The following is a 24,820-nucleotide window of genomic DNA, read 5'->3' as shown; positions in this document are numbered from 1 at the left end:
GAAAGTGGAGAGAGGGGGACTTTTATTTTGTGAAGGTGGTCGTGTTTCTTACTTCATGGCACAGTGAATTTCACAGGGGCATCACATCCAGAAAAACTCCTTTTAAAAAATATATACATTTCTTAATAATTTACCGCTCAGTTATTTAATAACACTTGAATAAAAGGCTGAGCGCTGTGTGGACGGGGGGAAGCGGTGTGAGTGTTCGCTTAGGGCCGTGTCGCGACGCTGTGAGCGGGGAGAGCCGGAGCACGGAGAGCCGCCCTGGATACCGACCCGCCCTCCGCCCGCCGCGCTCTGCCTCAGATACCCGAGCCCGCTAACCCGGGCTACTGCAGCGAGCTGCCCGCTCTGACACAGCCCGCTACAGCGCGGAGGAGCTGAGGGCCTGAGTATATCAGAGCTGGGGGCCGGTTAGCTGCTCTGACCCTCGCTGCGGTTCTCCACAGACTTTAACTGCGGTTCCGCTGAACTCAGAATGTAGCAGGAGCCCGGGAGGCGGCGGAGTAACGGCGGACGCAGGTGAGTCCCGGTGTTGTGTCGAGTTTTGCTACCCTGTCAAACTGTGCTACCCTAGTGTGTATGTTTAACTGTAAAAATACAAATTATTAGCACATGCTGCATGCAGTGTGTCGGTATAATCAAAATTTAATAGCCTAAATCGCTGTATCAGAATAAAGTTAACGCAATATACGTGATTAGTGTAATTTATTATAATATTAGTATAATTTATTTTGTGTGACTTTTTTACACGGTGATTAAGTCCAGAAAAAATAGAGGAAAACCCTGGTCCAAAAAGTAAAAATCCATCCCAACTGCCCGGGCGGATGGATTTTTACTTTCTGGGCCTGGGTTGTCCATCTCTACTTTTTCCCCTACCTCTAGGAAAAAAAACACAAACAGTAAAAATGAGTTTTGCGCATGCGCAGAGCCGCTAAGTTGCACATTTCGACGGGTAGCACAGCTCGATAGAACACCGGTTACACAGCAGCTCCCGCGGTGCTGTTTATTAGCTAGCCCGCTAGGCTAACTATTTGTCTTTATGTTGCAGTAGGTTAACTGTTTCTCCCCTGACACGTTATTCCTTAAACAAACACCGGGGTGGAGGATGCAGTTAGCTAGCTGAAAGTGTGTTTGCCGGGCGATTTTATTTTATTTTTAAGTAGCGTTGGGTAACAGGCTAACACCTATTCTCTCTCTGTGTGTCTCTGTGTAAACACTACTGATTAGCCCCCGCAGCTAACCATCCTCTCTCACACACACCTTCAGTCCCGCAGCGAGGATTATAACTGTACACCAGCCCCTGATAAATATCTACCACTACTCCTGTTGAGACGGGTCAGTGTTAGTGTCCTCATTCACACTAATACGCTCCACATTAGCCTGTTCTATCATAGCGCGGGTTCTTTAGTAACTTAAGATAACTAGTTAACTAAATCAGATGTGTGTTTAAAGAGTTCACCATCTACACCTGCCTCTCCTCTCACCCCGCTGTCACAGGCCCTGCTCACCTGCCTGCTCGCATGCTGCTCAGTGTCAGGTCAGGAGTTTAGTGTAGTGCCTTTTAGACACACCTGTTCAAACACAAACACTGCTGAGATTTCCATTTCTCACAGGACACACACACACGCACACAGACTGTAGCTCAGGTAGTGTTTACACACTGTTAAGATTTCCAAAAAGCCATAAACTGACACGTCACTGTTATTTTCAGTTGCCCTTATACACTCCAAGCAGTGGTTCTCAAACAGTTTGGACCATGTATGGTCAGTGTAACGTTTTTCTGAGTGTTTGAGGCTAAATGCAAAAACAGAAAATTGAATGTAAAAACTCATTATTTGTTTTTTTATGTAATGCAGTTTACCAAAAAAAAGTTTTCACCCAATTTTAGTTTTTTCATGTCTGCCCCATACAATTGGAATTTTAGGAAAATTAAAAATGAATGAAGTGGGGGAGCTACTGAACGTGATGTGACCGAGAAAGCCAATAAACTCACTGGTCCTCCTGTTTTTTCAATTGCAGTCTGGATTCAAGAGTTTTATCACTGAGTGGAAAGCCCTATCGGGACGGGATTAGTTTCTCAGGGAGATGTCTGAAAAATAATTCACTCTTCTACTCAGTGAGAAAACTCTTGCTTCCAGACTGCAATTGAAAAAACGGGAGGTCACATGAAATCTCGTTCAGTAGCTTCTCCATTTCCACCCACCATTGTGTTTACACGAATCTCCATGAAAACGCACGCAAAAAGTGTAACTACAAATAGCTATTTTATTAAAAGCGAGGAGACGAAAATCAGCCATGTAAATCCGGACGAGAATAAAATTAATGGAGGACTACAAATTTCAGCAGGTAATTTAGCCTGTAATTATCTCTGAGAACGTCTGAGAAAAACACAAAAATGGTCAATCTGGACAGGAATGAAATCACACAGGACCCCCCATAAAAAGAAGATTACCCCAGAACCCCTTGAGAAACTAATCCCTTCTGGATTAAACTTTTAAAAAAATCTCCTTCAAACCATTTTTGATGTAATTGTTAATTTAAACATTTTTTTACGGAGGCATGGTGGCGTAGTGGTTAGCACGTTCCCCTTCCAGCACTGGGGTCTCTGGTTCAAGTCCCAATCTGGGTGGAGTTTCCATGTCCTCCCTGTGTCTGCGTGGGTTTCCTCCGGGGACTCCCGTATGTATGTGTGTGGTATGTATGTAAGTTTGTGTGTGTATGATTGTGCCCAGATATGGATTGGCACTCTGTCCTGGATAAATGCTGTAGTGCCCGATGCATTCCTCCAGGTGGACGGTGGTTTCCGGTTGAGAGTACACTGTGCGCTATTGGCTGCCGCTTCTCATCGGTTTGTGGATGAATGCTGAGTATGAATGGTTGTGTGTAATACGTGTAAAATTGTAAAGCGTCCTTGGGTTTTTATAAACGCATAGAGATTTTAGCTGTAAAAAAAGTAACTACTGACTGCAAAGTTACTGATTTAGACTTGCAGGTGTCAGCAGACTACAGTGTTAGTGTTGTCACATTGTGGTCTTTTTGTGTTAAACACTCTATTACAACTTTACTTCATATAGTTCTTTTATAGATTACATCTCAAAGTTTTTCTTTTCTTTTTTTATTGTTAAGAGGCACAACTAAAAGGAAAGCATTTTTATTTTTAGCAAACATTGTGAGGCTTAAATAAGAAGAATTAGAAACATTGTGAAGCTCAAGTAATTCTCTTTCAAGAAGGAGTTTCTTGTGATGCTGTTTATAAACTTTGGAAAGCACAGTAAGGTGCGAATGCTTATTTTTGTCATGACATAATTCAGCTGGAGAGGCAATTATCCTAAATAAATTTAAATGTGATGTATTGAAGACTTCCTACTCTGGGGATGGAAGGTGGATTATAATGGCATTAAGTTTGGGTGAAACAAAATGTATAATTAGTGATATTTATGGTCATGATCCTACAATCCTACTAACTTAAATATGTTGCATGAAATTGTTGCAGCTATTTCAGACATGGATGCATATTTGCTGTTAGGAAGAACTCTACTTCCAAAGTTACTTAGCAATGATTTACAGCTTATTGATGCTTGGCGCTTCGTGTATCCAAACAACGTACATGGTGCGATACCTCTCTCGAACACAAATCTCAATTAGACTATTGGCTTGTATTTCTGATATGATCCAATATATTTCTGACATTTCAATTAAGTATTTTACTTTATCAGATCACAAAGCAATTTTAGTCTCTCTCAAAACTGGTGGTTTATGATAAAAAAAGAAAATCTATTGGAAAGGCTATTGGAAATCTACTAATCTACTATGTGAGGATATATTTATAGATAAAGTTAAACAATATGCTGATATTTTTAAAAATTAAGTTATGAACAATACTGAATACTTCAAATTCAAAATCAGGCTATTGGCCATGCATTGTGGTAAATTTAGGCTGGAAAGGCAGAAAATGCTGTTGATAAGTGAGATGACCAGGTTCAGGGCTTTAGACTAACTTTTTGCACTGGTTGAACTGATGCACCTAACATTTTTTTTTAAGTGCACTGCAGTTTTACAGGTTCACTTTTTTAATCGCTGTTCACATAGGCAGTATTGACTTGCTGAACAGCTTGTTAGTCAATCATTTACAAATAAGCACAATTCTAGAAGAAAGGTAAAATACTATATATATATATATTGAGAAAGAATTGTTGGAGACATATTTGAGTCACATAGATTAAAATACACATGTTTTGTAACTGTACTGTCTACATAGTGTAAGTTCTGCTGTTTGATATGATGTGTATTACATCTGTTGAACCACAGGTGGATAATCAGAGTCGCTGATACTTTTTTGTTTGATCAGCTGCTGCAACCTCAATATTTAAGTAACACCATTACGAAATTAGGTTGCATTTACGACCAAATTGGTTGCATTCTATGCCAGATATATCTTACTGTGTTTATTGACTTTTTTAGGATTGTTTGCATCATACTAAGCTTGCTGTGAACATCATGGAATAGGGTTTCATGTAATGTATCCAACTCCATATTTGTGGTGTAACTGGTTGGACACCCTTATTGGTACTATCATTACATCACAGAACAGATCCCTGCAGGAAAAAGGGAAGGGAGATTCCAGACTTTTTTTGAAGTGATACAGTATAGAAGCATATGTTGCTCCTGTAGTGTGTTGACTCAGGTAAAACCTGTTTGCTTATCCAACTGACTGATCAGCAGACGTGTCAGTGTGTCGTGTTTGGTACTGTTTGCCAGTGAAGTGGTCCTGTGGGTGTCGTCTGTGCGTCACTTAGTCTGCTGTATTTAGTTACCTTTCTAAGAGACGAGAGTCAAGAGGCCTCTGTAATGTAACATAATATGCAAGCAGTGTGGTCTCTCTGGTATCGTCATGTCTCTCTTGGTTTACATGGATTCTTGTTTTTGTTTCTAGCCAATCTGAATTTGAATGAATGTTTGTTACTGATGTGCTGTTGTGCAGTTTTTTAAAAGACGTTGCCAGTTAAACAATGTTTGTTGTTTGTTTTTTCTTAAAGGTGTCCTTCCGTTAAAATCCACTTTTTCTTGTTCTTTATGAAATACAACCCCTGGCAAAATTCATGGAATCGCCGGCCTCAGAGGAGGTTCAGGATTCAGTTTTATAGAAAAAAAGCAAATCACAAACATTACACAAAACTAAAGTCATTTCAAATGGCAACTTTCTGACGTTCAGAACCACTATAAGAAATCAAGAAAAAAATTGTGGCAGTCAGTAACTGTTAATTATTTAGACCAAGCAAAGGAAAAATATGTAATCAATCAATTCTTAGGAAAAAAATTATGGAATCACCCTGTAAATTTTATTTCCCAAAACTAACACCTGCTTCAAATTAGATCTGCTCTTTAATCTGCATCTAAAAAGGAGTGATCACACTTTGGAGAGCTGTTGCTTCAAGTGAACTGACATGAATCATGGCTCCAACACCAGAGATGTCAGTTGAAACAAAGGCGAGGATTATCAAACGCTTAAAAGAGGGTAAATCATCACGCAATGTTGCAAAAGATGTTGGTTGTTCACAGTCAGCTGTGTGTAAAATCTGAACCAAATACAAACAACATGGGAAGGTTGTTAAAGGCAAACATACTGGTAAACCAAGGAAGACATCAAAGCATCAAGACAGAAAACTTTCAACTTTCAAACCCAAAAAATGCACAACAAAACAAATGAGGAACGAATGGGAGGAAACTGGAGTCAACGTCTGTGACCGAACTGTGCGAAACTGTCTAAAGGAAATGGGATTTACATACAGAAAAGCTAAACCAAAGCCATCATTGTCACCTAAACACAAAAAACAAGGTTACAATGGGCTGAGGAGAAGCAATCGTAGACTGTGGATGACTGGATGAAAGTCATATTCAGTGATGAATCGAGTATCTGCATTAGGCAAGGAGATGATGCTGGAACTTTTGTTTTGTGTCGTTCCAATGAGATTTCTAAAGATTACTGTCTGAAGAGAACATGCACATTTCCACAGTCATTCATGATATGGGGCTGCATGTCAGGTAAAGGCACTGGCAGAAGCCTGTCATTAAATTCAATAAATGCACAAGTTTGCGTTGATATTTTGGACGTCTTTCTTATCCCATCAATTGAAAGGATGTTTGGGGATGATGAAATCATTTTTCAAGATGATAATGCATCTTGCCATAGAGTAAAAAAGACACATAAGATCAATGTCATAGCCTGCAAATAGTCTGGATCTCAATGTAATTAAAAAAATCTTTGGTGGAAGTTGAAGAAAATGGTCCATGCCAAGGTTCCAACCTGCAAAGTTGATCTGGCAACAGCAGTCAGAGAAAATTGGAGGCAGATTGATGAAGAGTACTGTTTGTCACTCATTAAGTCCATGTCTCAGAGACTGCAAGCTGTTATAAAAGGCTGAGGTGGTGCAACAAAAATACCAGTGATGTGTTGGAGTGTTTTTTTTTGTATGTTTTTCGTAATTTCATAATAGTTTCTTTAGAATTGAATGATTTTCTATAATCTTTAACCTCTGCTTGGTCTAAATAATTAACCGTTACTGACTGCCACATTTTTTTCTTGATTTCTTATAGTGTTGATTTCTTATAGTGATTCTTAAAGCCAAAAAGTTGCCATTTGAAATGACTTTATTTTTGTGTCCAGTCTGTGATTTGCTTTTTTTCTACAAAATTAAACAACTGAATGAGTGTCCTCTGAGGCCGGTGATTCCATAATTTTTGCCAGGAGTTGTACAATAGGTCTCTCTGAGTTGTATGTGATGCCACACATGAAACTGTTCCTCAACATCCATTGTCTGCAGTAGCTAGTAAAAGTAAATATTCAGAAATATGAGTCGATTAGAAAAAGCACCATGTCTACGTCAACCCATGAATTTAATATGCATGGCCTCACCCACCTTGACTTGTGAGCTTCCCAGGCGGAGCTAAAGCCAGGCAGTGACACCGTCTCATCAGACAGGAGCTAACAGTCTAACAGCACGGCAGTTAATTCCTGTATTATTTGTGCAAATAACACATCAGTGCTTTGCCCAGTAATTCAGAGCTAAGGAATAAATGGTTAGAATTTGTCTATGGAACACAACCAGTGAAGTACAATTGAGATTGGTAGGTGTACGTTTAGAACAGTTCCTTACGTGTGGGTATTTTTTTTCTTGTTTTTTTTTTGTACCCAGTGATGTTCTGCCTAATTTAAGGTAGGTGTGTATTTGGCAGTTCTCTGACTGACAGGACATGCTGGTGATGGACAGTCTTTTCTTTGAAGAAGAGTTAGTTCAGCTGCTTCTGTCTATAAGCAGCAATGGTCCAGAACAGTTGTTGAGTCTCCAGCACAGTTTGGTGATTTTTCTTGTTCTTAACACACCAGTGGAGTCATGTGTTCTTTAAATAGCAAAATCCAAAAAACAAACTGTGCTGGACTCTGGCCCTTCAGGACTGGAGATTACCACCTTTAGTGTAAGACTTACAGATCACTGCACAGCTGTTCTAAGTGCAGTCTTTTATGAAGTTCCATTCATCAACTGTTGGAGTAGTTTTTGGGAGGTGTAGCTACTAAGCAAACAGTCACCCTCATCTCAAGGTGGACAGTGAGTGGACACCGTGTTTAAATACTCCAGCAGCACTGCTGCACTGTCTGATCTACTTGTACCAACACAACACACACTCATACACCACCACCATGCTCCTGAGCAGTGCAGGGTAAAAGAAGAAAAAAATATAATATACAGAGAAGCAGGTACAGAAACAAGGAGTTGGTCAATATCCTTTTCAGACCTGAATTATGAATTAATTATGAATTATGTAAAAATGTATGAATGCTGTTTTATGTCGGTAATGCACACAAAATAAGACAATACTATCCTAATATAAAATCCTTATTAACGTAAATCCAATTAACTTCCTTTTTTATTCTTAGATACATTCAAAAGTGTCAGAAAAAAGTCACAAAGAATTAGTAAAAAATAAACTTGCATTACTTTTTGATTTGCTGACATACCCGAATGTCTGAACTGCAGATTTATTTTCCAGTGCAGTTGGCGGGGCTAAGCTATTATTAGGTTTATGATTTATTCTGATGTACAACAGGCCTCAATAAGTGTTCTGGGCAACAAAACATTGGGAAAAAAACTACATGATATCCGTTGTAATTGAAGTAGGGTCTGAAAGGGATATGTTATCAGTGTATTTAACACTTATTTTGACCCAGAAAAAGAACAGTTCTAAGATTTAACTGGGAGTGTTTGTAAACTTCTGACTGTATGTAAAGTCAATCTGTGAAGGAATATTTATTTGGTGTGGAATATGGTATGGAATACTCATGAAACCCTGCCATGGGTTACCACACCCCTGCTGTGGACAGGCAGCTCGGTCCTTCAGTGGAAAAACACTGACTGGTAAAGCAGGGAATAGTGGTCTCTAAATATTCACTTTTATATTTTTTCCATGTGCTTCCAGTAAGTCTTACTAAATTTTTGCATCCTGTTAGCACATGTGAAATCTATTAGTGCTCAGTGCTCTTGGACTTCATGTCACCTAGGTAGCCTAAAATAATAATTATAAATACCATAATGAACTGTTTTAAGGTTTAATTTTAATTCTAATTGAATTAACTCATGTTTGTTTGTTTTTATTAATGTCGACACAAACAGGACCTCTCACGTGAATCTACGATAAACCAAGTTAAAACAACACAATCCAGCAAGTCAGGGTCGCAGCCATGTTGGAAGAGGATATGGAGGTGGCCATCAAGGTGGTGGTTGTGGGCAACGGAGCTGTGGGGAAGTCGAGTATGATCCAGAGATACTGCAAAGGCATCTTCACCAAGGACTACAAAAAGACTATTGGTGTTGATTTCCTGGAACGACAAATAGTGTAAGTTTGTTTTTTTGCTCTAAATTTTTTGCTCATGAGTTGATGTCTGTTTCACTGGTGAATGCTTGGAGTTTCAGTCTGCTGCTGTGTGTGTAGATCAGCTCTGGCTGCCTGCAGTCTGAGAATGTATAACGAACCTTAGGAGCCTTTTGGGTAACTGGCTCCGGGTCAGTTAAGTTAATTTGTCGTGTGAGCTTTTTTGATGTCAGGAACCCCCCTGCTTTAACGATTAGCTGTATAGTGTATATTGATTATGAGTGTAATGCTATGGGTATTTATATTAAACAATCATATAAAAGTGTGGGTGTATTGTGATTAACTTTACAAGCTCCACAAGTTTTAAGAAGTAGGATTTGCTTGGCACTGTGGGAACTGTAGTTGTTTTTAGAAGTATTGCTATATAAACTGTAGTCTCGCTTGTTCTCTGCACCCTCCTCCTCTTCCTCTCTTGGCTTTAACATCTTATTTTTACTCATGAAACATGGTGGACTGAACAAGGATGATGTTTCGGTGCTGTAGAATGTGTGTGTGGAAACACATTGTAATCAACACAACAGGCAGAACTAACTAACTTGCTCAACTGTGCAGCCTGGGTTATAGTGATGGGTCAGTCGCGAACATAAATTCTTCTTCAGTTTGTAGCCATTTCTTATTCTTAGCCATTCTAAAGCATTTCAAATGTGAAGTCCAGTAAGAAGATATCAAACGTATAGTATTTACTTAATAAAATAATAATATTAATAATATACTCTATATCAAGATCAGTGTATGGAAAAAAACAAGGTTCATATTCAGAGATGATAGAAGAAGAAAAATAAAGAAGAAAATTCTTGCCAGAATTTAAATACAATAAAACATTAAAAAAATATGTGAGACTGATTCACATTCTGATTGACAAAAGGAGCATTTAACACTGAAGGGGAGTGCTCAATCTACCCATGTCTTACACGTGACATTGCAGTATTGTAGCAACATCTGTCTCCTCTTCCAAAACAGGGCAGATCATAACAGAAACAAAATCAACCTCTTAAAGATGAGCTCCTTTTTCATTTAAATGACAATCTTTGCTAAAGTTTGCAAAAAAATCACCTGGATGCTGGGCTTCTTTTTGATTTGCACATTTATTTTTTACTTTGTTGATGTTGTTTGCTGCAAATTTACAAATAATATACACATTTAGAGATTGGACCCGTTTGTTTACTTGAGATGGGCCTTTGTTTTTGTATTTCATAATTTATTTTTGTATAAATAAAGCCACATAAAAAATACATATTTCATATAATGTATGTTTTTACACTAGTAATTCATTTTACCCATAATTTGGTAACAAATTGATTTAAGCAACCAAAAAATGTAAGGAGCAGGCTCTTCTTAGTGAGGAATTCCCTTCATTACCGGGTTAGTGTTGTATTTAGGAGAAGAGTTCACTGTGCCATGATGAACTGCTGTGTATACTGAACCGTGACTTTTGTCTACTGTTACACCTCTAGCAGTAAGTAAAGACTGTTAGTTCTTGAACTTAACTTTAGGTTAAAGCAGGAAACATGGACAAGTGTAAAACAAATAACAACTTAAAAAACAGAAAACAAATTGTGAGGGCTGGATAACTGGGTCAGAGCATCTCAGGAGTCATGTGGTGTTTGTGGTATGTGGTGATGAGCACCTGCTAAAAGGAAACTCATTGAACCGGCAGCATGGTCACGGGTGCCGACGGCTCAGTGATGCACATAAAGAGTGAAAGCTCTGCAATCGAAACAGAACATATAGGATCTGCTGCTAACATCTGGGTGCCAGAAAGCACAGGGAGTGTGGAGCCCATACCTCAACCTGTTAATAGCAGGAGGGGGATGGTTTAAATATGCCACATTTAACATTTTACCAAAATAAACCAAATAAACTGTATACAGTGAAGGAAATAAAGATTTGATCCATTTGCTGATGATGTAAGTTTGCCCACTGACAAAGACATGAACAGTTTATCATTTGTGGAAGTGAGAGACAGAATATCAAAAATAAAATCCAGAAAATCACATTTTATAAATTACTTACATTTATTCGCATTTTGCAGAGAGAAATAAGAATTTGATCCCTTTGGCAAACAAGACTTAATACTTGGTTGTAAAACCCTTGTTGGCGAGCACAGCTTTCAGACGTTTTTTTTGTAGGTGTTGATGAGGTTTGTGCACATGTCAGGAGGAATTTTGCCACACTCCTCTTTGCAGTTCATTTATTAATCATTAGGATTTTAGGGCTGTTGCTTGTCAACTTGGAGCTTCAGCTCCCACCATAAGTTTTCTATAGGATTAAGGTCTGGAGACTGGCTAGGCCACTCCATGACCTTAATGAGCTTCTGTATGTTTGGCTGTATGTTTTGGGTCATTGTCGTGCTGGAAGACCCAGCCACGACCCATATTTAATGTCCTGGTGGAGGGAAGGAGATTTTCCCTCAGGATTTTACGGTACATGGCTCCATTCATTCTCCCATAGATGAAGTGAAGTAGTCCTGTGCTCTTAGCAGAGAAACACCCCAAAACATAATGTTTCCACCCTGCTTGTCAGGGGGATGGTGTTCTTTGGGTCATATTCAGCATTTCTCTTCCTCCAAACACAATTTGATGGCAATTTGATTTAATGCCAAATATCTAATTTTGGTCTCATCTGACCACAGCATCTTCTCCCAGTCACTTTTAGGATTATCCTGGTGTTTATTGACAAACTTCAGATGGGCCTGCAGATGTGCCTTCCTGAGCAGGTGGACCTTGCGGGCACTGCAGGATTTTAATCTATTACAGCGTAATGTGTTACCAAAGGTTTTCTTGGTGACTGTGGTCCCAGCTGCCTTGAGATCATAAACAAGTTCCCCCATGTAGTCTTAGGTTGATCTCTCAACTTACTCATGAGTTGAGATTTTGCATGGAGCCCCATATCGATGTCGATCGACAGGCATTTTGTATTTCTTCCATTTTCTTACTCTGATAGTTGTCTCCTTCTCACCCAGCGTCTTACTTGTTTTGTAGCCCATTTCAGATTGTGCAGGTCTATGATCTTGTCCCTGACATCCTTAGAAATCTCTTTGGTCTTGTCCATGTTGTAGAGGTTGTAGAGATTGACTGATTGAGTCTGTGGACCTTGTTGTTTCACATGTGTTGTAATGAATGCTTTCAGAGCCACTGTTGTTTTATTTATTACTGACCGAGGTTTGCCAACAAACACAAACAGCTTGTCTATTTCCTTTAGAGAATTGTATTTACTGCCAATACAATAGGACTGTCTGGGGCAGCAGATAAACATTAGCACCGTGCCTAATGCCAGCATAGTCTAGAGGAGTATAAAGTAGAGGTGGGAAAAACTTTTTTTGATACCATGATGTATGGTGTAATTTTCTGTTGCTAAGGCTCCCCCGATTAGACTTACTAACATTTCTGCTTCATTACTCCATGTAGTGGTGCTAATTAAATCAATAGGGTAAACCTGCGATGAAGAATATTGGTTTTTCATTCTGTGAAACTGATACCAATAAATCCATAATTCCTGGTATTTACTTATTTAGGAGTATTTTATTCTCTTCAGTAACACAGATGACGTAAAGTAAATAAAATATACTGAGTATTACAAAATCACAGTACTGTGATACCATCTCTACCTCCTTCGACCACCACAACCTCAAAACCACATTGTGTCATTAAGCTACCAGATGTTTTAGACGTTAAAAGGTTTTCAGGAAAGGTAAATGAGTCATCCTTAAACGGAAGTTGAGGAGATTCTCTGAGATCATGCCAGTAAATGTGGAACTCGAAAAGTTCACAAATACTCCAGAGGCCTAGTTTCTCAAAAGCAGCATAGTTTTAAAAGTGTGTTCAAAATGATACTAGCTTTGTCAAAAAAAAAAAAAAGTCTGTAAAAGATTAACACACATTTGTCAGTAAGGGGCTGACGTACATCATGGTTTCAGTTTAAAATGGGGAACTAGACGCGTCCACAAACAGAAAGAAAGTACCCGATTCAAACAATTCAAATTAAAAGACTGAACGATGTCTTGTTTTTAAAACAAATGTGGCTTATTCATATTCTGTTATTTGAGTTCTTTATTGCACTCTTACTAAGAACACACTGAACTGCGCTGTAGCTGTCAGTCACAAATAAAGAAGAGTTCATTTAAATTCCAGTCGTCATTCCCGGATCTCAAGAATTTTCCTTTTAGAACCATGTGGTGTAGAATACAGTCAGTCATGGAAAACCAGCTGACCATCCAAACAACACCACTGTGTTTGAGTGTGTCTGCTCGTGCAAGAGTGTGTGTAATAATTTATTATCAGATATTTTTATTGTACTTCATACAATGATTGATTGTATTTCAAATATGATTATTTTATTATTAATTTTTAATACTATATAGACATAATAGTTTATTAATCATAGTTTGGTGGCTGTAACACAGTTGATTAGGATCTTTAAAGCAACAAGTTAAATTCCAATGCACTAATATTGGCTATTCCCTTTTGTGGTAAATAATACATGTGTTGTGTTTAAACACTGGCAGTTTTTACTAATAATATCTGTTTTGTTATTTTTAGTTCTTTGTTTTGAGGTTGGTTAGCTTTTCTGGTTCAAAAACATATATTTCTGATGAATTGACAGAGATGAATAAGTTAAATGTGTAAGAAAATAGACTGCCTGGTCAAAAAAAATTACACACTATTACTTGCTCATAGACCTTTTTAGTTACCTGTGTGTTAGGTTGTGAATTGCAAGTGTTGTGCGTAGTGATTTGGCCACAGTGTGCAAAGTAAGGTGGGCATTGTACCAGTTGTTAAGCATGGTGATGGTAGCATCTGTTCTGCTGCCGGTGGAACATTGCATAATGTATTAGGTGTGCTTAATTTAAAGTTTTGTCCCTCTATGTATATTTTGACAGTGTCTGTGGTGTATGTTCTGCTTTCATTATGCCCCAGTAAAAGAACAGTTTGTCAAATACCTAAAATCCCAACTTTGTACTTATACTTATGTCCACAATGACTGTGTTAACTTTTGAGCACATCTGTGCATTTGGGTAAGGGATTCATTGGCAAGTCTTAAAAGTAGAAATGTAGTGTCTTCTGGTGGAAACTAAATTCTTCTATAGGTTGTATTTTGTAACTGCAATTTAAACAGTCATGTCACTTCCTGGTGAACTGTCACTGCTCATCTTTATTTATGTATATGTTATTTCAGAGTAAATGATGAAGATGTGAGGCTGATGTTGTGGGACACTGCGGGTCAGGAGGAGTTTGATGCCATAACTAAGGCCTACTATCGAGGTGAGCTAAGAAGGAGATTAAACTCTTAAGTACTCAATTAACTCCTGCTAAAATGAAACTGTTTTAGACTGACCATCAAAATCTCATTTTTTTGTATGTATATACAGGTCCTTCTCAAAAAATTAGCATATTGTGTTCATTATTTTCTGTAATGTACTGATAAACATTAGACTTTCATATATTTTAGATTCATTACACACAACTGAAGTAGTTCAAGCCTTTTATTGTTTTAATATTGATGATTTTGGCAAAAAAGTAAAAAAAAAAAATCTAAAAAAATTTGCATATTTCATCCGACCAATTAAAAAAAGTGTTTTTAATACAAAAAAAGTCAACCTTCAAATAATTATGTTCAGTTATGCACTCAATACTTGTTCAGGAATCCTTTTGCAGAAATGACTGCTTCAATGCGGCGTGGCATGGAGGCAATCAGCCTGTGGCACTGCTGAGGTGTTATGGAGGCCCAGGATGCTTCGATAGCGGCCTTAAGCTCATCCAGTGTGTTGGCTCTTGTGTCTCTCAACTTTCTCTTCACAATATTCCACAGATGCTCTATGGGGTTCAGGTCAGGAGAGTTGGCAGGCCAATTGAGCACAGTAATACCATGGTCAGTAAACCGTTTACCAGTGGTTTTGGCGCTGTGAGCAGGTGCCAGATCCTGCTGAAAAATTAAATCTTCATCACCATAAAGCTTTTCAGCAGATGGAAGCATGCAGTGCTCCAAAATCTCCTGATAGCTTGCTGCATTGACCCTGCCCTTGATAAAACACAGTGGACCAACACCAGCAGCTGACCTGGCACCCCAGACCATCACTGACTGTGGGTACTTGACACTGGACTTCAGGCATTTTGGTATTTCCTTCTCCCCAGTCTTCCACCAGACTCTGAAACCTTCATTTCTGAATGACATGCAAAAATTGAGCACCAGTGCTGCTTCTCTGTAGCCCAGGTCAGGAGCTTCTGCCGCTGTTTCTGGTTCAAATGTGGCTTGATCTAGGGAATGCAGCACCTGTAGCCCATTTCCTGCACACGCCTGGGCACGGTGGCTCTGAATAATTCTACTCCAGACTCAGTCCACTGCTTCCGCAAGTCCCCCAAGATCTGGAATCGGCCCTTCTCCACAATCTTCCTCTGTGTCTTACCCTCGTGCTTGAGGGTGTCAGTGATGGCCTTCTGGACAGCAGTCAGGTCGGCAGTCTTACCCATGATTGCTGTTTTGAGTCATGAACCAGGCTGGGAGTTTATAAAAGCCTCAGAATTCTTTTGCAGGTGTTTAGAGTTAATTTGTTGATTCAGATGATTAGGTTAATAGCTCGTTTAGAGAAACTTTTCATGTCATGCTAATTTTGTGAGATAGGAATTTTGGGTTTTCATGAGCTGTATGCCAAAATCATCAGTATTAAAACAATAAAAGACCTGAAATATTTCAGCTGGTGTGCAATGAATCTAAAATATATTAAAGTTTATTTTTTATCATTTCATTATGGAAAAGAATGAACTTTATCACAATAAGGACCTGTACATGTCACAGGCTTCCCTGTCCTCTTCACCACCCTAGATCTGGATAGCTATTTAAACCTATAAATATGAATATTCACCATCTGAACATCTGTAAACAACATTTATTAATGTGTGTATTTAATATCCCCGAAATGAGGATAATTCAAAACTTAAAATTCAATTGGACCAGATTACTGTTAAAACGTCTAATAGGAATTTTCTTCAGCTTCTGTTGAAAATTCCTAATATGGGCTTCAAATAAAACTTCAAATAAACTTTGGACACAATTTATTACAAGATTTATGAAAACAAATTCCCCAACTGCCATAATTCAGCTATTAACACAACAAAAGTGGTAAGACCCCCGTCTACACACTGACTCTTATATACACTACTGCTCAAAGGTTTGGGATCACAGTGAAATTTTCTTGTTTTCAATGGAAACACACTTAAGATTATGAAATGAAGCAAATAAACAGAACATTTAGACATTGCCAGAGTGAGAGATATTGATTTTAATGAAAATGATGACTGTGTACTTCAAGTCTTGCCTTCATCAAAGAAGCCACCTTTTGCAGCAATTACAACCTAGCAGACTCACCCCGTGCTTTCTGTAGCTTCATCTCCCACAGCCTGGACTGGCTTGATGCAGTCTTCCTCCGTACCATATGGTCAAGCTGCTCCCACAACAGCTTAATAGGGTTCAGATCCGGCGACTGTGCTGATCCACTCCATTACAGTCAGAATTCCGTCTGATTCCTTATTTCTTTAAATATTGCAGACACAATTTGGAGCTGTATTTGGGGTCATTATCCTGTTGTAGGATGAAATTGCCCCAATCAAGCTCTGTCCACAGAGTACGGCATGGCGTTGCAAAATCTTGTGGTAGCCTTCTTTCTTTAAGATCCCTTCCACTCTGTATAAATCTCCTATTTTACCATCTCCAAAGCCTCCCCAGACCATCACGCTGCCCCCACCATGCTTGACAGATGACATTAGATAGGTCTCTAAAGAAAGTTGCTTCTTTCTGCCTATTTTGAGCCTGTAAGCAAGCAAACAACTGCTGATGCTTCAGATACTAAACTAACCTAGAATGTTGTGCTCCCTTGTGTGCTCAATTATTAGTACTTATAACGTTTTTAAGCTGTGCATCACAATTGAGCAAGGGTGTCCTAACAACCAATTAGCCCAAAAACATCCTTAACTTGGATTGGTGGCCGGCAGAGGACTGAGAATTACTAACAATAGGACTATGTGCAAAATAAGCCTATATAAAAAAAAATATATATAGGCTTTAATACAAACATTTTTATTCTTTAAAAATCATCTAGACATATTGTTGGACAATATTGTTTTTTAAATAGCATGAAAATGTGTTTTGATCCTAAACTTTTGAGCGGTAGTGTAAATTTTATCAAATTTTTATCTAATCCCAAAAATTGGGAATGAATTGTGATCAATCACAGAATTTTGTTGTGATTTTAATCTGGTTAAATGTTTTAACACCACTGAACTTGTTTTTCCTACAATATGATGGTGATATATTTACAATTATGTGATTTGAGTGTAGGAGTGTAATAGAGTGGGATAACGTGTGTGTGTGTGTGTGGGGCATCTGCAGGTGCGCAGGCCTGTGTGCTGGTGTTCTCAACCACTGACCGAGAGTCTTTTGAGGCCATCAGCAGCTGGAGGGAGAAAGTGGAGATGGAAGTTGGAGACATTCCTACAGTTCTGGTGCAGAACAAAATCGACCTGCTGGATGACACAGTGATTAAAAAGTAAGAATGGCCGTCCACAGAGAATGATCTAATCATTTCCTTTGCTTGTCTGTAAGAAATGCTGATCTGTTTTTGGTCACTGCAGTGAGGAAGCTGAGGGTCTTGCCAAGAAACTGAAATTAAGGTTTTATCGGGCCTCTGTAAAAGAGGATCTCAACGTTAATGAAGGTGAGTAGCCTTGTGATAAACACCCATCAACATATTTCACATTGGTTCATTTCTGTACCACACCTTCAAATCACAGTGAATCAGAAGTCAGAAAAGGGAAACACAGCACTGCAGTTTAGCATGTTACTCACTGACTGTTCATGTACACTCCCACATTATTTGAAAGCATCAGAAATGAGGAGAAACAGAATCTAATGATTGTTCAGGACCAGCAAGATCCATTCTTTCAGTTTCTAATACACAAACATTACAGTAATGTCTGTTCTGCTAGAACCTGATGCATGTAATTGTGCTGTTGCCTTTCAGTTTTTAAATACCTAGCAGAAAAATATCTTCAGAGGCTCAAGCAGCAAACTGCTGATGATCCAGAGGTCGTTCACACGTCAAGCAATAAAATAGGTAAGCCTGTTTTTTTAAATCACTGTGGAAACGGTGCTGTTCTGAAGTTATGCTGCCTCCAGGTTCACCTCAGAAGATCATACTTACGAATTTGGAGCTTTTATGTAAGACGTGAGCTTGTGAAGGAAATAAGCAGTTTTTTATTCTTGCATTTATTACTGATAAAATGTCATGTAAACTAGTTGCACTGTGTGGGCTTTTTGTTGAGCACATTGATTAATCCTGGCACACCTGGCTGCACCACCCGCAGTTTTTTCACCACTAGGGCTAATCTACACATGGATTTCTGAATTGTTAAATTCTTTGGCACTGAAAACAATAGAATTATTTGAAATGAGCTTAATTGAATGTTTGCTGGATACAGTTGGAAATACTGTTGATTGTTTGTCACACCATAATTTGTCACACCAACTTTCCTCTGTGGCATTAGATACACATTAGTCTGTGTTTTCATGTCAGTACTTCTCAACCTGTGGTATGGAAAGAAAAAAATTATGAATTCACAAAATTATTAATAATTGAAGTTTTTACCTCGTCAGGTTTTTTCACAACGTCAGGTTTGTTTGTGTTCAGTGTTTATTCGGGTAGACTCTGTATAAAAGTTTACACTTTCAGTTTGTTACAGTTTCATAGGCCCTAGAATTGAACCCTGTGAAACACAATGAATTAAAATAGCTTTTTTTATTAGTGTTAACAGCAAAATGATTAGCCTAGGGTTGAGGGGGTGCCCTAAAGACTCTGTAGACCACTAAACTGGCTCACTCACCTGTTAGTTCCCTCTGTCTTAAGCTTTCCGGCATGTATAAGTAGGCATGGTGCATTTATAAGAAACAATAATCAGTCATTTGCAGTTGCAAAGCGGGAAAGACCCACACAGTAGCCCCGGTAGGTGGTACTTAAATGTTTTGGTTTGATCAGGTGGGTGGTACATTGCTTTAAAAGTTTAAGAACCACTGGTCTGTGTGATCAAATGAACAGTAGAATAGTGCTGAATGTGGCGCGAAATAAACGATCACAGTAAAATAAGCCAAGTTCTTTACAAAACACTTATTTACACATGTTTTCTGCAGGAGTCTTCAACACTACCAGCAGCAACCACCCGAATCACAACTCCAGCGATCTCAACGGCCGTGAGGTCATCAACCTGCGACCAAACAAGCAGAGGACTAAGAAGAATAAGATCCCTTTCGGGAGCTGCACACTCCTCTAGAATGTCTGCTCTTCTTCTACTGCATGCCTCGACTGCCTTGCTGGGAGTAATGAGCTGCAGGTGTGGTCCGGGTGACATGGGACGCCATCAACACTAATCAGAGTCAGAGAAGGTGATCTTTATTTTAAACACGCTCAGGCTGCGCACTGCGGTCCGGGAGTGGACTCTGATTGCTGTGGAGGAGGAGTCTCATGTCATGTGTGATCACAGCAGCAGGCTGAATGTACTGTAACGGTCAAATTGTGGGAAAATGCACACTCTGGTGGTTGCACGTAGTAAAGCAGCCCGGGTGGAGGGGAGGTGGATTTTAAGGCCGCATTTGTTGATTTGTGAAACTCTTAAGCTGTAGTTAACCCTTTGAGATGACGAGTATTAGATTAGCCCTGCAGAGCTGTCTTAAAGCATTAAAGTCAAACATCAGAGTAGATCTTACTAATGTAATGTAACGGAAGAAAACAGTCGTCTTCAATCTCCACTAAAAATCAAGAACTGCGGCTTTAGAACTGGATTAATATTTCAGTCAATTTTCTCTCCGTCCATTCCTTCATGCGGTATAGAGCAGGGTAACATTCACTAATGACATAATAATTACATTAAAAAAAAACTAAACATAGACAATTTTTTTACTCTTACCATTTGTGCATTTGACTGTTCATCTTTTGTGCAATATGTTTGTATTGATGGAGCTATATGATTTGGGACCACAATCCTTTCATAATAATTAGTTGTTCATATCAGAGTCAGATTATCAGTTTCACTACTTTCAGCTTTTATTCTCAAAGGTATTTTTGTAAAGAGAAAACACAGTTCGACAAGTTGCTTAAAAACTTTAGCGTTAACAGAGTGCCAAAAATGTTTTTAAACTTTATGTACTTGTAAGAAATGTAAATATTGTTAGGAAAACAATTTTCCACTTTTTAAAAGATCTGAAATAATATTACTGATACAGCTCTACTTCTAACACACAAGTTTATGCCCTTGACTGAAACTCTGTGGGGCTATATTGAATTATATATATTAAACATAGTTTGACTCGATTGGATTAAAAACAGCTCTATAAACGCAGTTCCGGCAGATAAAGTGCAGCTTATTTTGCACCTGGTTAAGACCAGCACTAACAGAGCACACTCCTGCTCCTCTGATTTCACGTGTGTGCGGATCACAATGTTAATATGATCATGAAAAAAAGCTGTTTTCAAGCGCCGACTCCATCTAGTAAAACCTTATATATATATATATATATATATATATATATATATATATATATATATATATATATATATATATATATATATATTTTAACCTCAGTAAAAGTTTGGATGGTTGAATATTGATTTTTTTTTTTTTTTTTTTTTTTAATGTAATTTGAAGTACAATCATGCCTGAAAACAGTCCAGCACATCTACATGGCCTTCCTCAGATGGGTGAGTGAGTGGGAGTGTTTGAATATGTCAGTAAGAGATTAGTGTGATGAAGTTGCAGGGGAATGCAGTGGATCCGTGACTGTAGGCCTGAGAATTAAAGGCAGACAATTAAATTACAGACCTGTTACATTCAGCTTCATCAATAACCACATAAACTCTTTTTTTACTTTTTCCCAGTTGGATTTTAGAAAGCTTTTTACCCCTCACAGTTCTGCAGCCTCTGTATGAGACACTGGTGTTAAAGGGGAATTCCAATGTTTTATCCAAATGTTTGCGTGATTAAATCTTTCGGTACTGAACATCATTCAGAGGGACCTCCCCAGTCCCAGTGGATCACAGTGATGGTGGTGGTGACAGATACCAGACACATCACAGAAATATGTAGATAGAATGGTTATAAAAACACAGCCTGGTGCCTGAAACAAAGTTTTATGATGATTTTACAATTATTTTGAGAAAGGTTTGGCCCAAAAAAGTGACCCTAGTCAAAATGCATAGTTGATGTGAATAAGGGTGTCACCATGTTTTCCTTCTAATTCAGCAGGTGCTGGGGAAATGCTTAAATAAACAAAACTGTGATTCTTTAAAAAAAAAAAAACTTATTTAAAAGTCAAATGAGTGCAGAAATTAAATCTACACAGGTTTCTCTCCTAAAAACTGTTTATTTGGGTGAGTAAAGCGCTTCCCTTTATTTACAGTAAGCTTAGAATTCCAGTATTTTGTCCAAGGGTGAGCACTAGCCGCGGTTAGCAAGTACTTAGCCAGCCACGGATAGCAGCTCTAGCTGCTAAATGCTACTCGATAGCTGTAGACTGAGGAACTCTGAGTGTTTCAGTAACCCAGGGCTTTATCAGCCAGCGTTTCATCTCATGTAGCTTGTTTTAACACTGCAAACGCGCAGACTACAGTCCGATATACTCAATCCTGAACGGGGAAGAGCTAGCGCTTAGCAGGGTTAGCAGCTAATCCTAATACTGCTGCACTCAGCATCAGTGCTGGAGTACTAAACTGAAACTCCTGTATAATGTGACTTTACTGCTCTTTATAACCTGACTGGTAAAATTCATACATAAGGTGCACTGGATTTAAAAGTGGAACTGTTGATTTTTGGGAAAATAAAATGATTTTAAGTGCGACTTATAGTTGGAAAAATACGGTATTTTTAAACTGAAAAATGATTAAATACAGAGTTCAGTTTGTTAACACTAAGCACTGCTAAGCACTGCACATACGTTTAATACGTTTAAGGTCTACATTAGATGTTAAACCTTCAGTCTTATTAAAACATGTATAGAGGACTTCACTTAGTCTAGCATGATTGCTAACATTCTCTTCACCTCAGAACACACTTTACTCTGTCTGACTGAAACTACACTTAAAGATAAACTCTTAGACAAGAATGATCCAGAAACTGGACAAACAGAAGACAGGATTCAGCTCTTTTTATCTGTGCTGGTTTTGGATTCTGACAGCACAGATACACAGATAGTTTTACATCTCAGAACAGCTGATTCTTACTAACTAACCCAAGTACTGATGATAAACACTGAGAGAGTGAAGTCTTAGTGTTGGATATCATTAGCACAGACTGATAACATTAGCTGAAATTCTAACAGAACAGACCGTGTTCCAGCTAAATAAAGCTTAAATCACACCTGTAGAAGATAGAGTTCAGAGTTTACTTTGAGAAGAACACCAGACACAAAACATTTTCTAACAGATTGATTCACACACACAAAACAAGCATAAAGTAAAGTTCTATTTTATACATGAAATATAATACTTCTATCAATGCAGATATTGTATATCTGTGGAATGAAATCTTTCTCTTCTCGCACATTCGAGCAGCACAAATAAAGCTTAAAGTTTTATACTACACTCAAACTGAGAAAAGGCGCCCTCTACAGTCACACTGTAACTCAATGGTCACAGAATTCAGTACAACACCCACCCCTTTTTATACAGTGACTCAAATTTAGTCAATTTATATATTAAATGCTGCTTCTGAGCTATTTTGGCCTGCATTCACTGGATACAGAGTAGACACGTCATATTTATGAAATACCGACCTCGTTTGGAAATGCCATAAAAATGTTTTAATATCACGGAATACGCCATTACTGTTATACCGCTCAACCCTAAGTCGAAGTGGAAAATTACAGTGTTGTAAAGCAAAATAGTTTTTTTCACATTTGTGCCATTAATGACATGTAGGATAATAAAGAAAAAAATATTGATTTATAAATTACAATGTGTTTTTAGACACGATCCTTGATCCAATCACCACAAGTTTCTCTAGAACATAATCAAATATTTGAAATAAGCTCTTAGGCGGAAAAGACAACCTGGAATTCTCCTTTAACAACGAGAACTGTATAAGAGGGTGAAATGTTAATAAAAACTCATTACCCTTTGCTGGTCAGCATAGGGGGAAATCCACCTTCAACATACAAAACACACAATGGGTGTGGCTTACCTTTCATTTTTTAAATATTTATTCATAACCTGCATGCCTTATATTTCTTTAATACATGAATGTGCGTCCATGGTACTACTCTGCTGCACTGGCCAGCAACATGTTTACAGCTGTGATCTGCTCTCTGTTTCCTAGCTCTCTTTGTATTTTGTAATTCTGTGTATCTAATCATTATAAAGGCATTTGCTACGAGGAGTCATGCCTACACTACAGTGGATTCAAGGCACTTTATTTGTCATAAATATATTTTAAAAAATTGATTACCGATCACTAGCAGAGAACATAACCCTGAGAATATCCATTGAAATATGATTGTATCTGTTATGATGACTGACAAAACACTAATAGCGGTTATACATTGTTCTATTTTAGTTGTGAAGCTTTTACCTGAGCTAAAGTACTGTTCAGGTGAATGTTGAACATTCCTCCAGCCACAGTTATCTGAATCAGAGACTACACCAGTCGTCTGCAGCTGCAGTGTCTTTACTGATGGAAAACTTATCATCTCTTTGCTGATGTGTTTTATCTGCTGTGTCTCACCTCATAGCTGTTGCCTTGTTCAGTTCTGTCTCTGGTCTGTTAGGTGGTAATCATTTTAATCATTTTACAATAAAGACTCTATTTTAACTGCTTGTCTTTATTTAGGAGTGAGTTTTTATTTCATATACAACACAAGGGCACAAAGTCACAAACTCAAACAGTACTGATGACTGCTGATTTTTCCTTCACAAAAGCAATAGTACTCAAACTGCTGTTAAACATGGACCGTCCACCAGAACTGCTTAGATATCAGTGGTGTAAAGTATACTTTAAACTGTCTGTAAACTGTCTGTCTGTAAACATTCACTTTTAGAATTGCATATTAAGAATCAACGTGATCTGTGTTTAGAATTGCATTGCATTGATTTCCCAGTGTGTACATAAAATACATTAGCATAAAACAGAATTAATACAAAATGCTTGTTTACAACAAATGTAACATGGTCCAGTGGGCTATGCGCTGCTTGTATGATCGAGAGATCGCTGGTTTGAATCCCTGTAATGCAGCTTGCGATCAGATGCTAGAGAGCACAATTGGCCTTGCTCTCTCTGGGTGGGTCAATGGTGCTTTTTACCCTCATCACTTCAAAAAGTGATGTCAATCAGCACAAGGCATCTGTGAGCTGATGTATCAGAACCAAGTTGTTGCACTTTTCTCCAAGCTGAATCTGCAGCAGTTTGAAAAAATGCGGTGACTGACTGCACATGTATCGGATGAGGCATGTGCTAGTCTTCACACTCCTGGTGTTGTGGCATCACTAGTGATGGGGGATATACAACTGACTAGCATGAATGAGTAGGACAAATTTTTAATCTTAAAAAAAAAAACAACAACATGTAACCTCTAATCATCAGTGGACAGAATAAATGCAAAGTATTTTCTACAGTAAAACAACCAATTGTGATCAACATCAAAAGAGCATTGTAACATCACTGAACTAGGATTAGAGATTGTGATATGTCTATAAGAAAATACTGAAAGTGAGTAGATAATTGATGTATAGTTGTGGTCAGATGTTTAGATACACTCATCAAGGACATGAATGTTCATACTGTAAAATAACTCACATTTATTTGAACTCAAAGGAGTGATCAAATATCCAACCATAATTATGCCACAAACCTGTTGACCAAAA

The 24,820-nt window shown here is 38.3% G+C and overlaps 1 protein-coding gene across 1 annotated transcript; it reads left to right on the top strand.

Moving 5' to 3' along the window:
- The first annotated feature begins 34 nt into the window (after positions 1–34).
- rab23 (RAB23, member RAS oncogene family) lies at positions 35–23,776 on the top strand. The gene is made up of 7 exons (XM_007247328.4): positions 35–522; positions 8,670–8,892; positions 14,104–14,189; positions 17,311–17,467; positions 17,553–17,635; positions 17,942–18,034; positions 19,105–23,776. Exons 2-7 carry the CDS (start codon positions 8,738–8,740, stop codon positions 19,242–19,244), a joined length of 714 nt encoding a protein of 237 aa, XP_007247390.2. The 5' UTR covers positions 35–522; positions 8,670–8,737; the 3' UTR covers positions 19,245–23,776.
- The last annotated feature ends 1,044 nt before the right edge of the window (positions 23,777–24,820 follow it).

The sequence above is a fragment of the Astyanax mexicanus genome, chromosome 7 (assembly GCF_023375975.1).
Source record: "Astyanax mexicanus isolate ESR-SI-001 chromosome 7, AstMex3_surface, whole genome shotgun sequence".
Taxonomy (NCBI): Eukaryota; Metazoa; Chordata; class Actinopteri; order Characiformes; family Acestrorhamphidae; genus Astyanax; species Astyanax mexicanus.
Note: the sequence above shows the minus strand (reverse complement) of the source record. Positions and strands in the feature narration are given on the sequence as shown.

What these genes read in the sequence shown, in the direction of transcription:
- rab23 (XM_007247328.4), top strand. Translation starts at nt 8,738, where the DNA reads ATGTTGGAAGAGGATATGGAGGTGGCCATCAAGGTGGTGGTTGTGGGC. An exon ending in TTCCTGGAACGACAAATAGT is followed by an intron (nt 8,893 to 14,103) that starts GTAAGTTTGTTT and finishes ATGTTATTTCAG; the next exon opens with AGTAAATGATGAAGATGTGA. An exon ending in GATGACACAGTGATTAAAAA is followed by an intron (nt 17,468 to 17,552) that starts GTAAGAATGGCC and finishes TGGTCACTGCAG; the next exon opens with TGAGGAAGCTGAGGGTCTTG.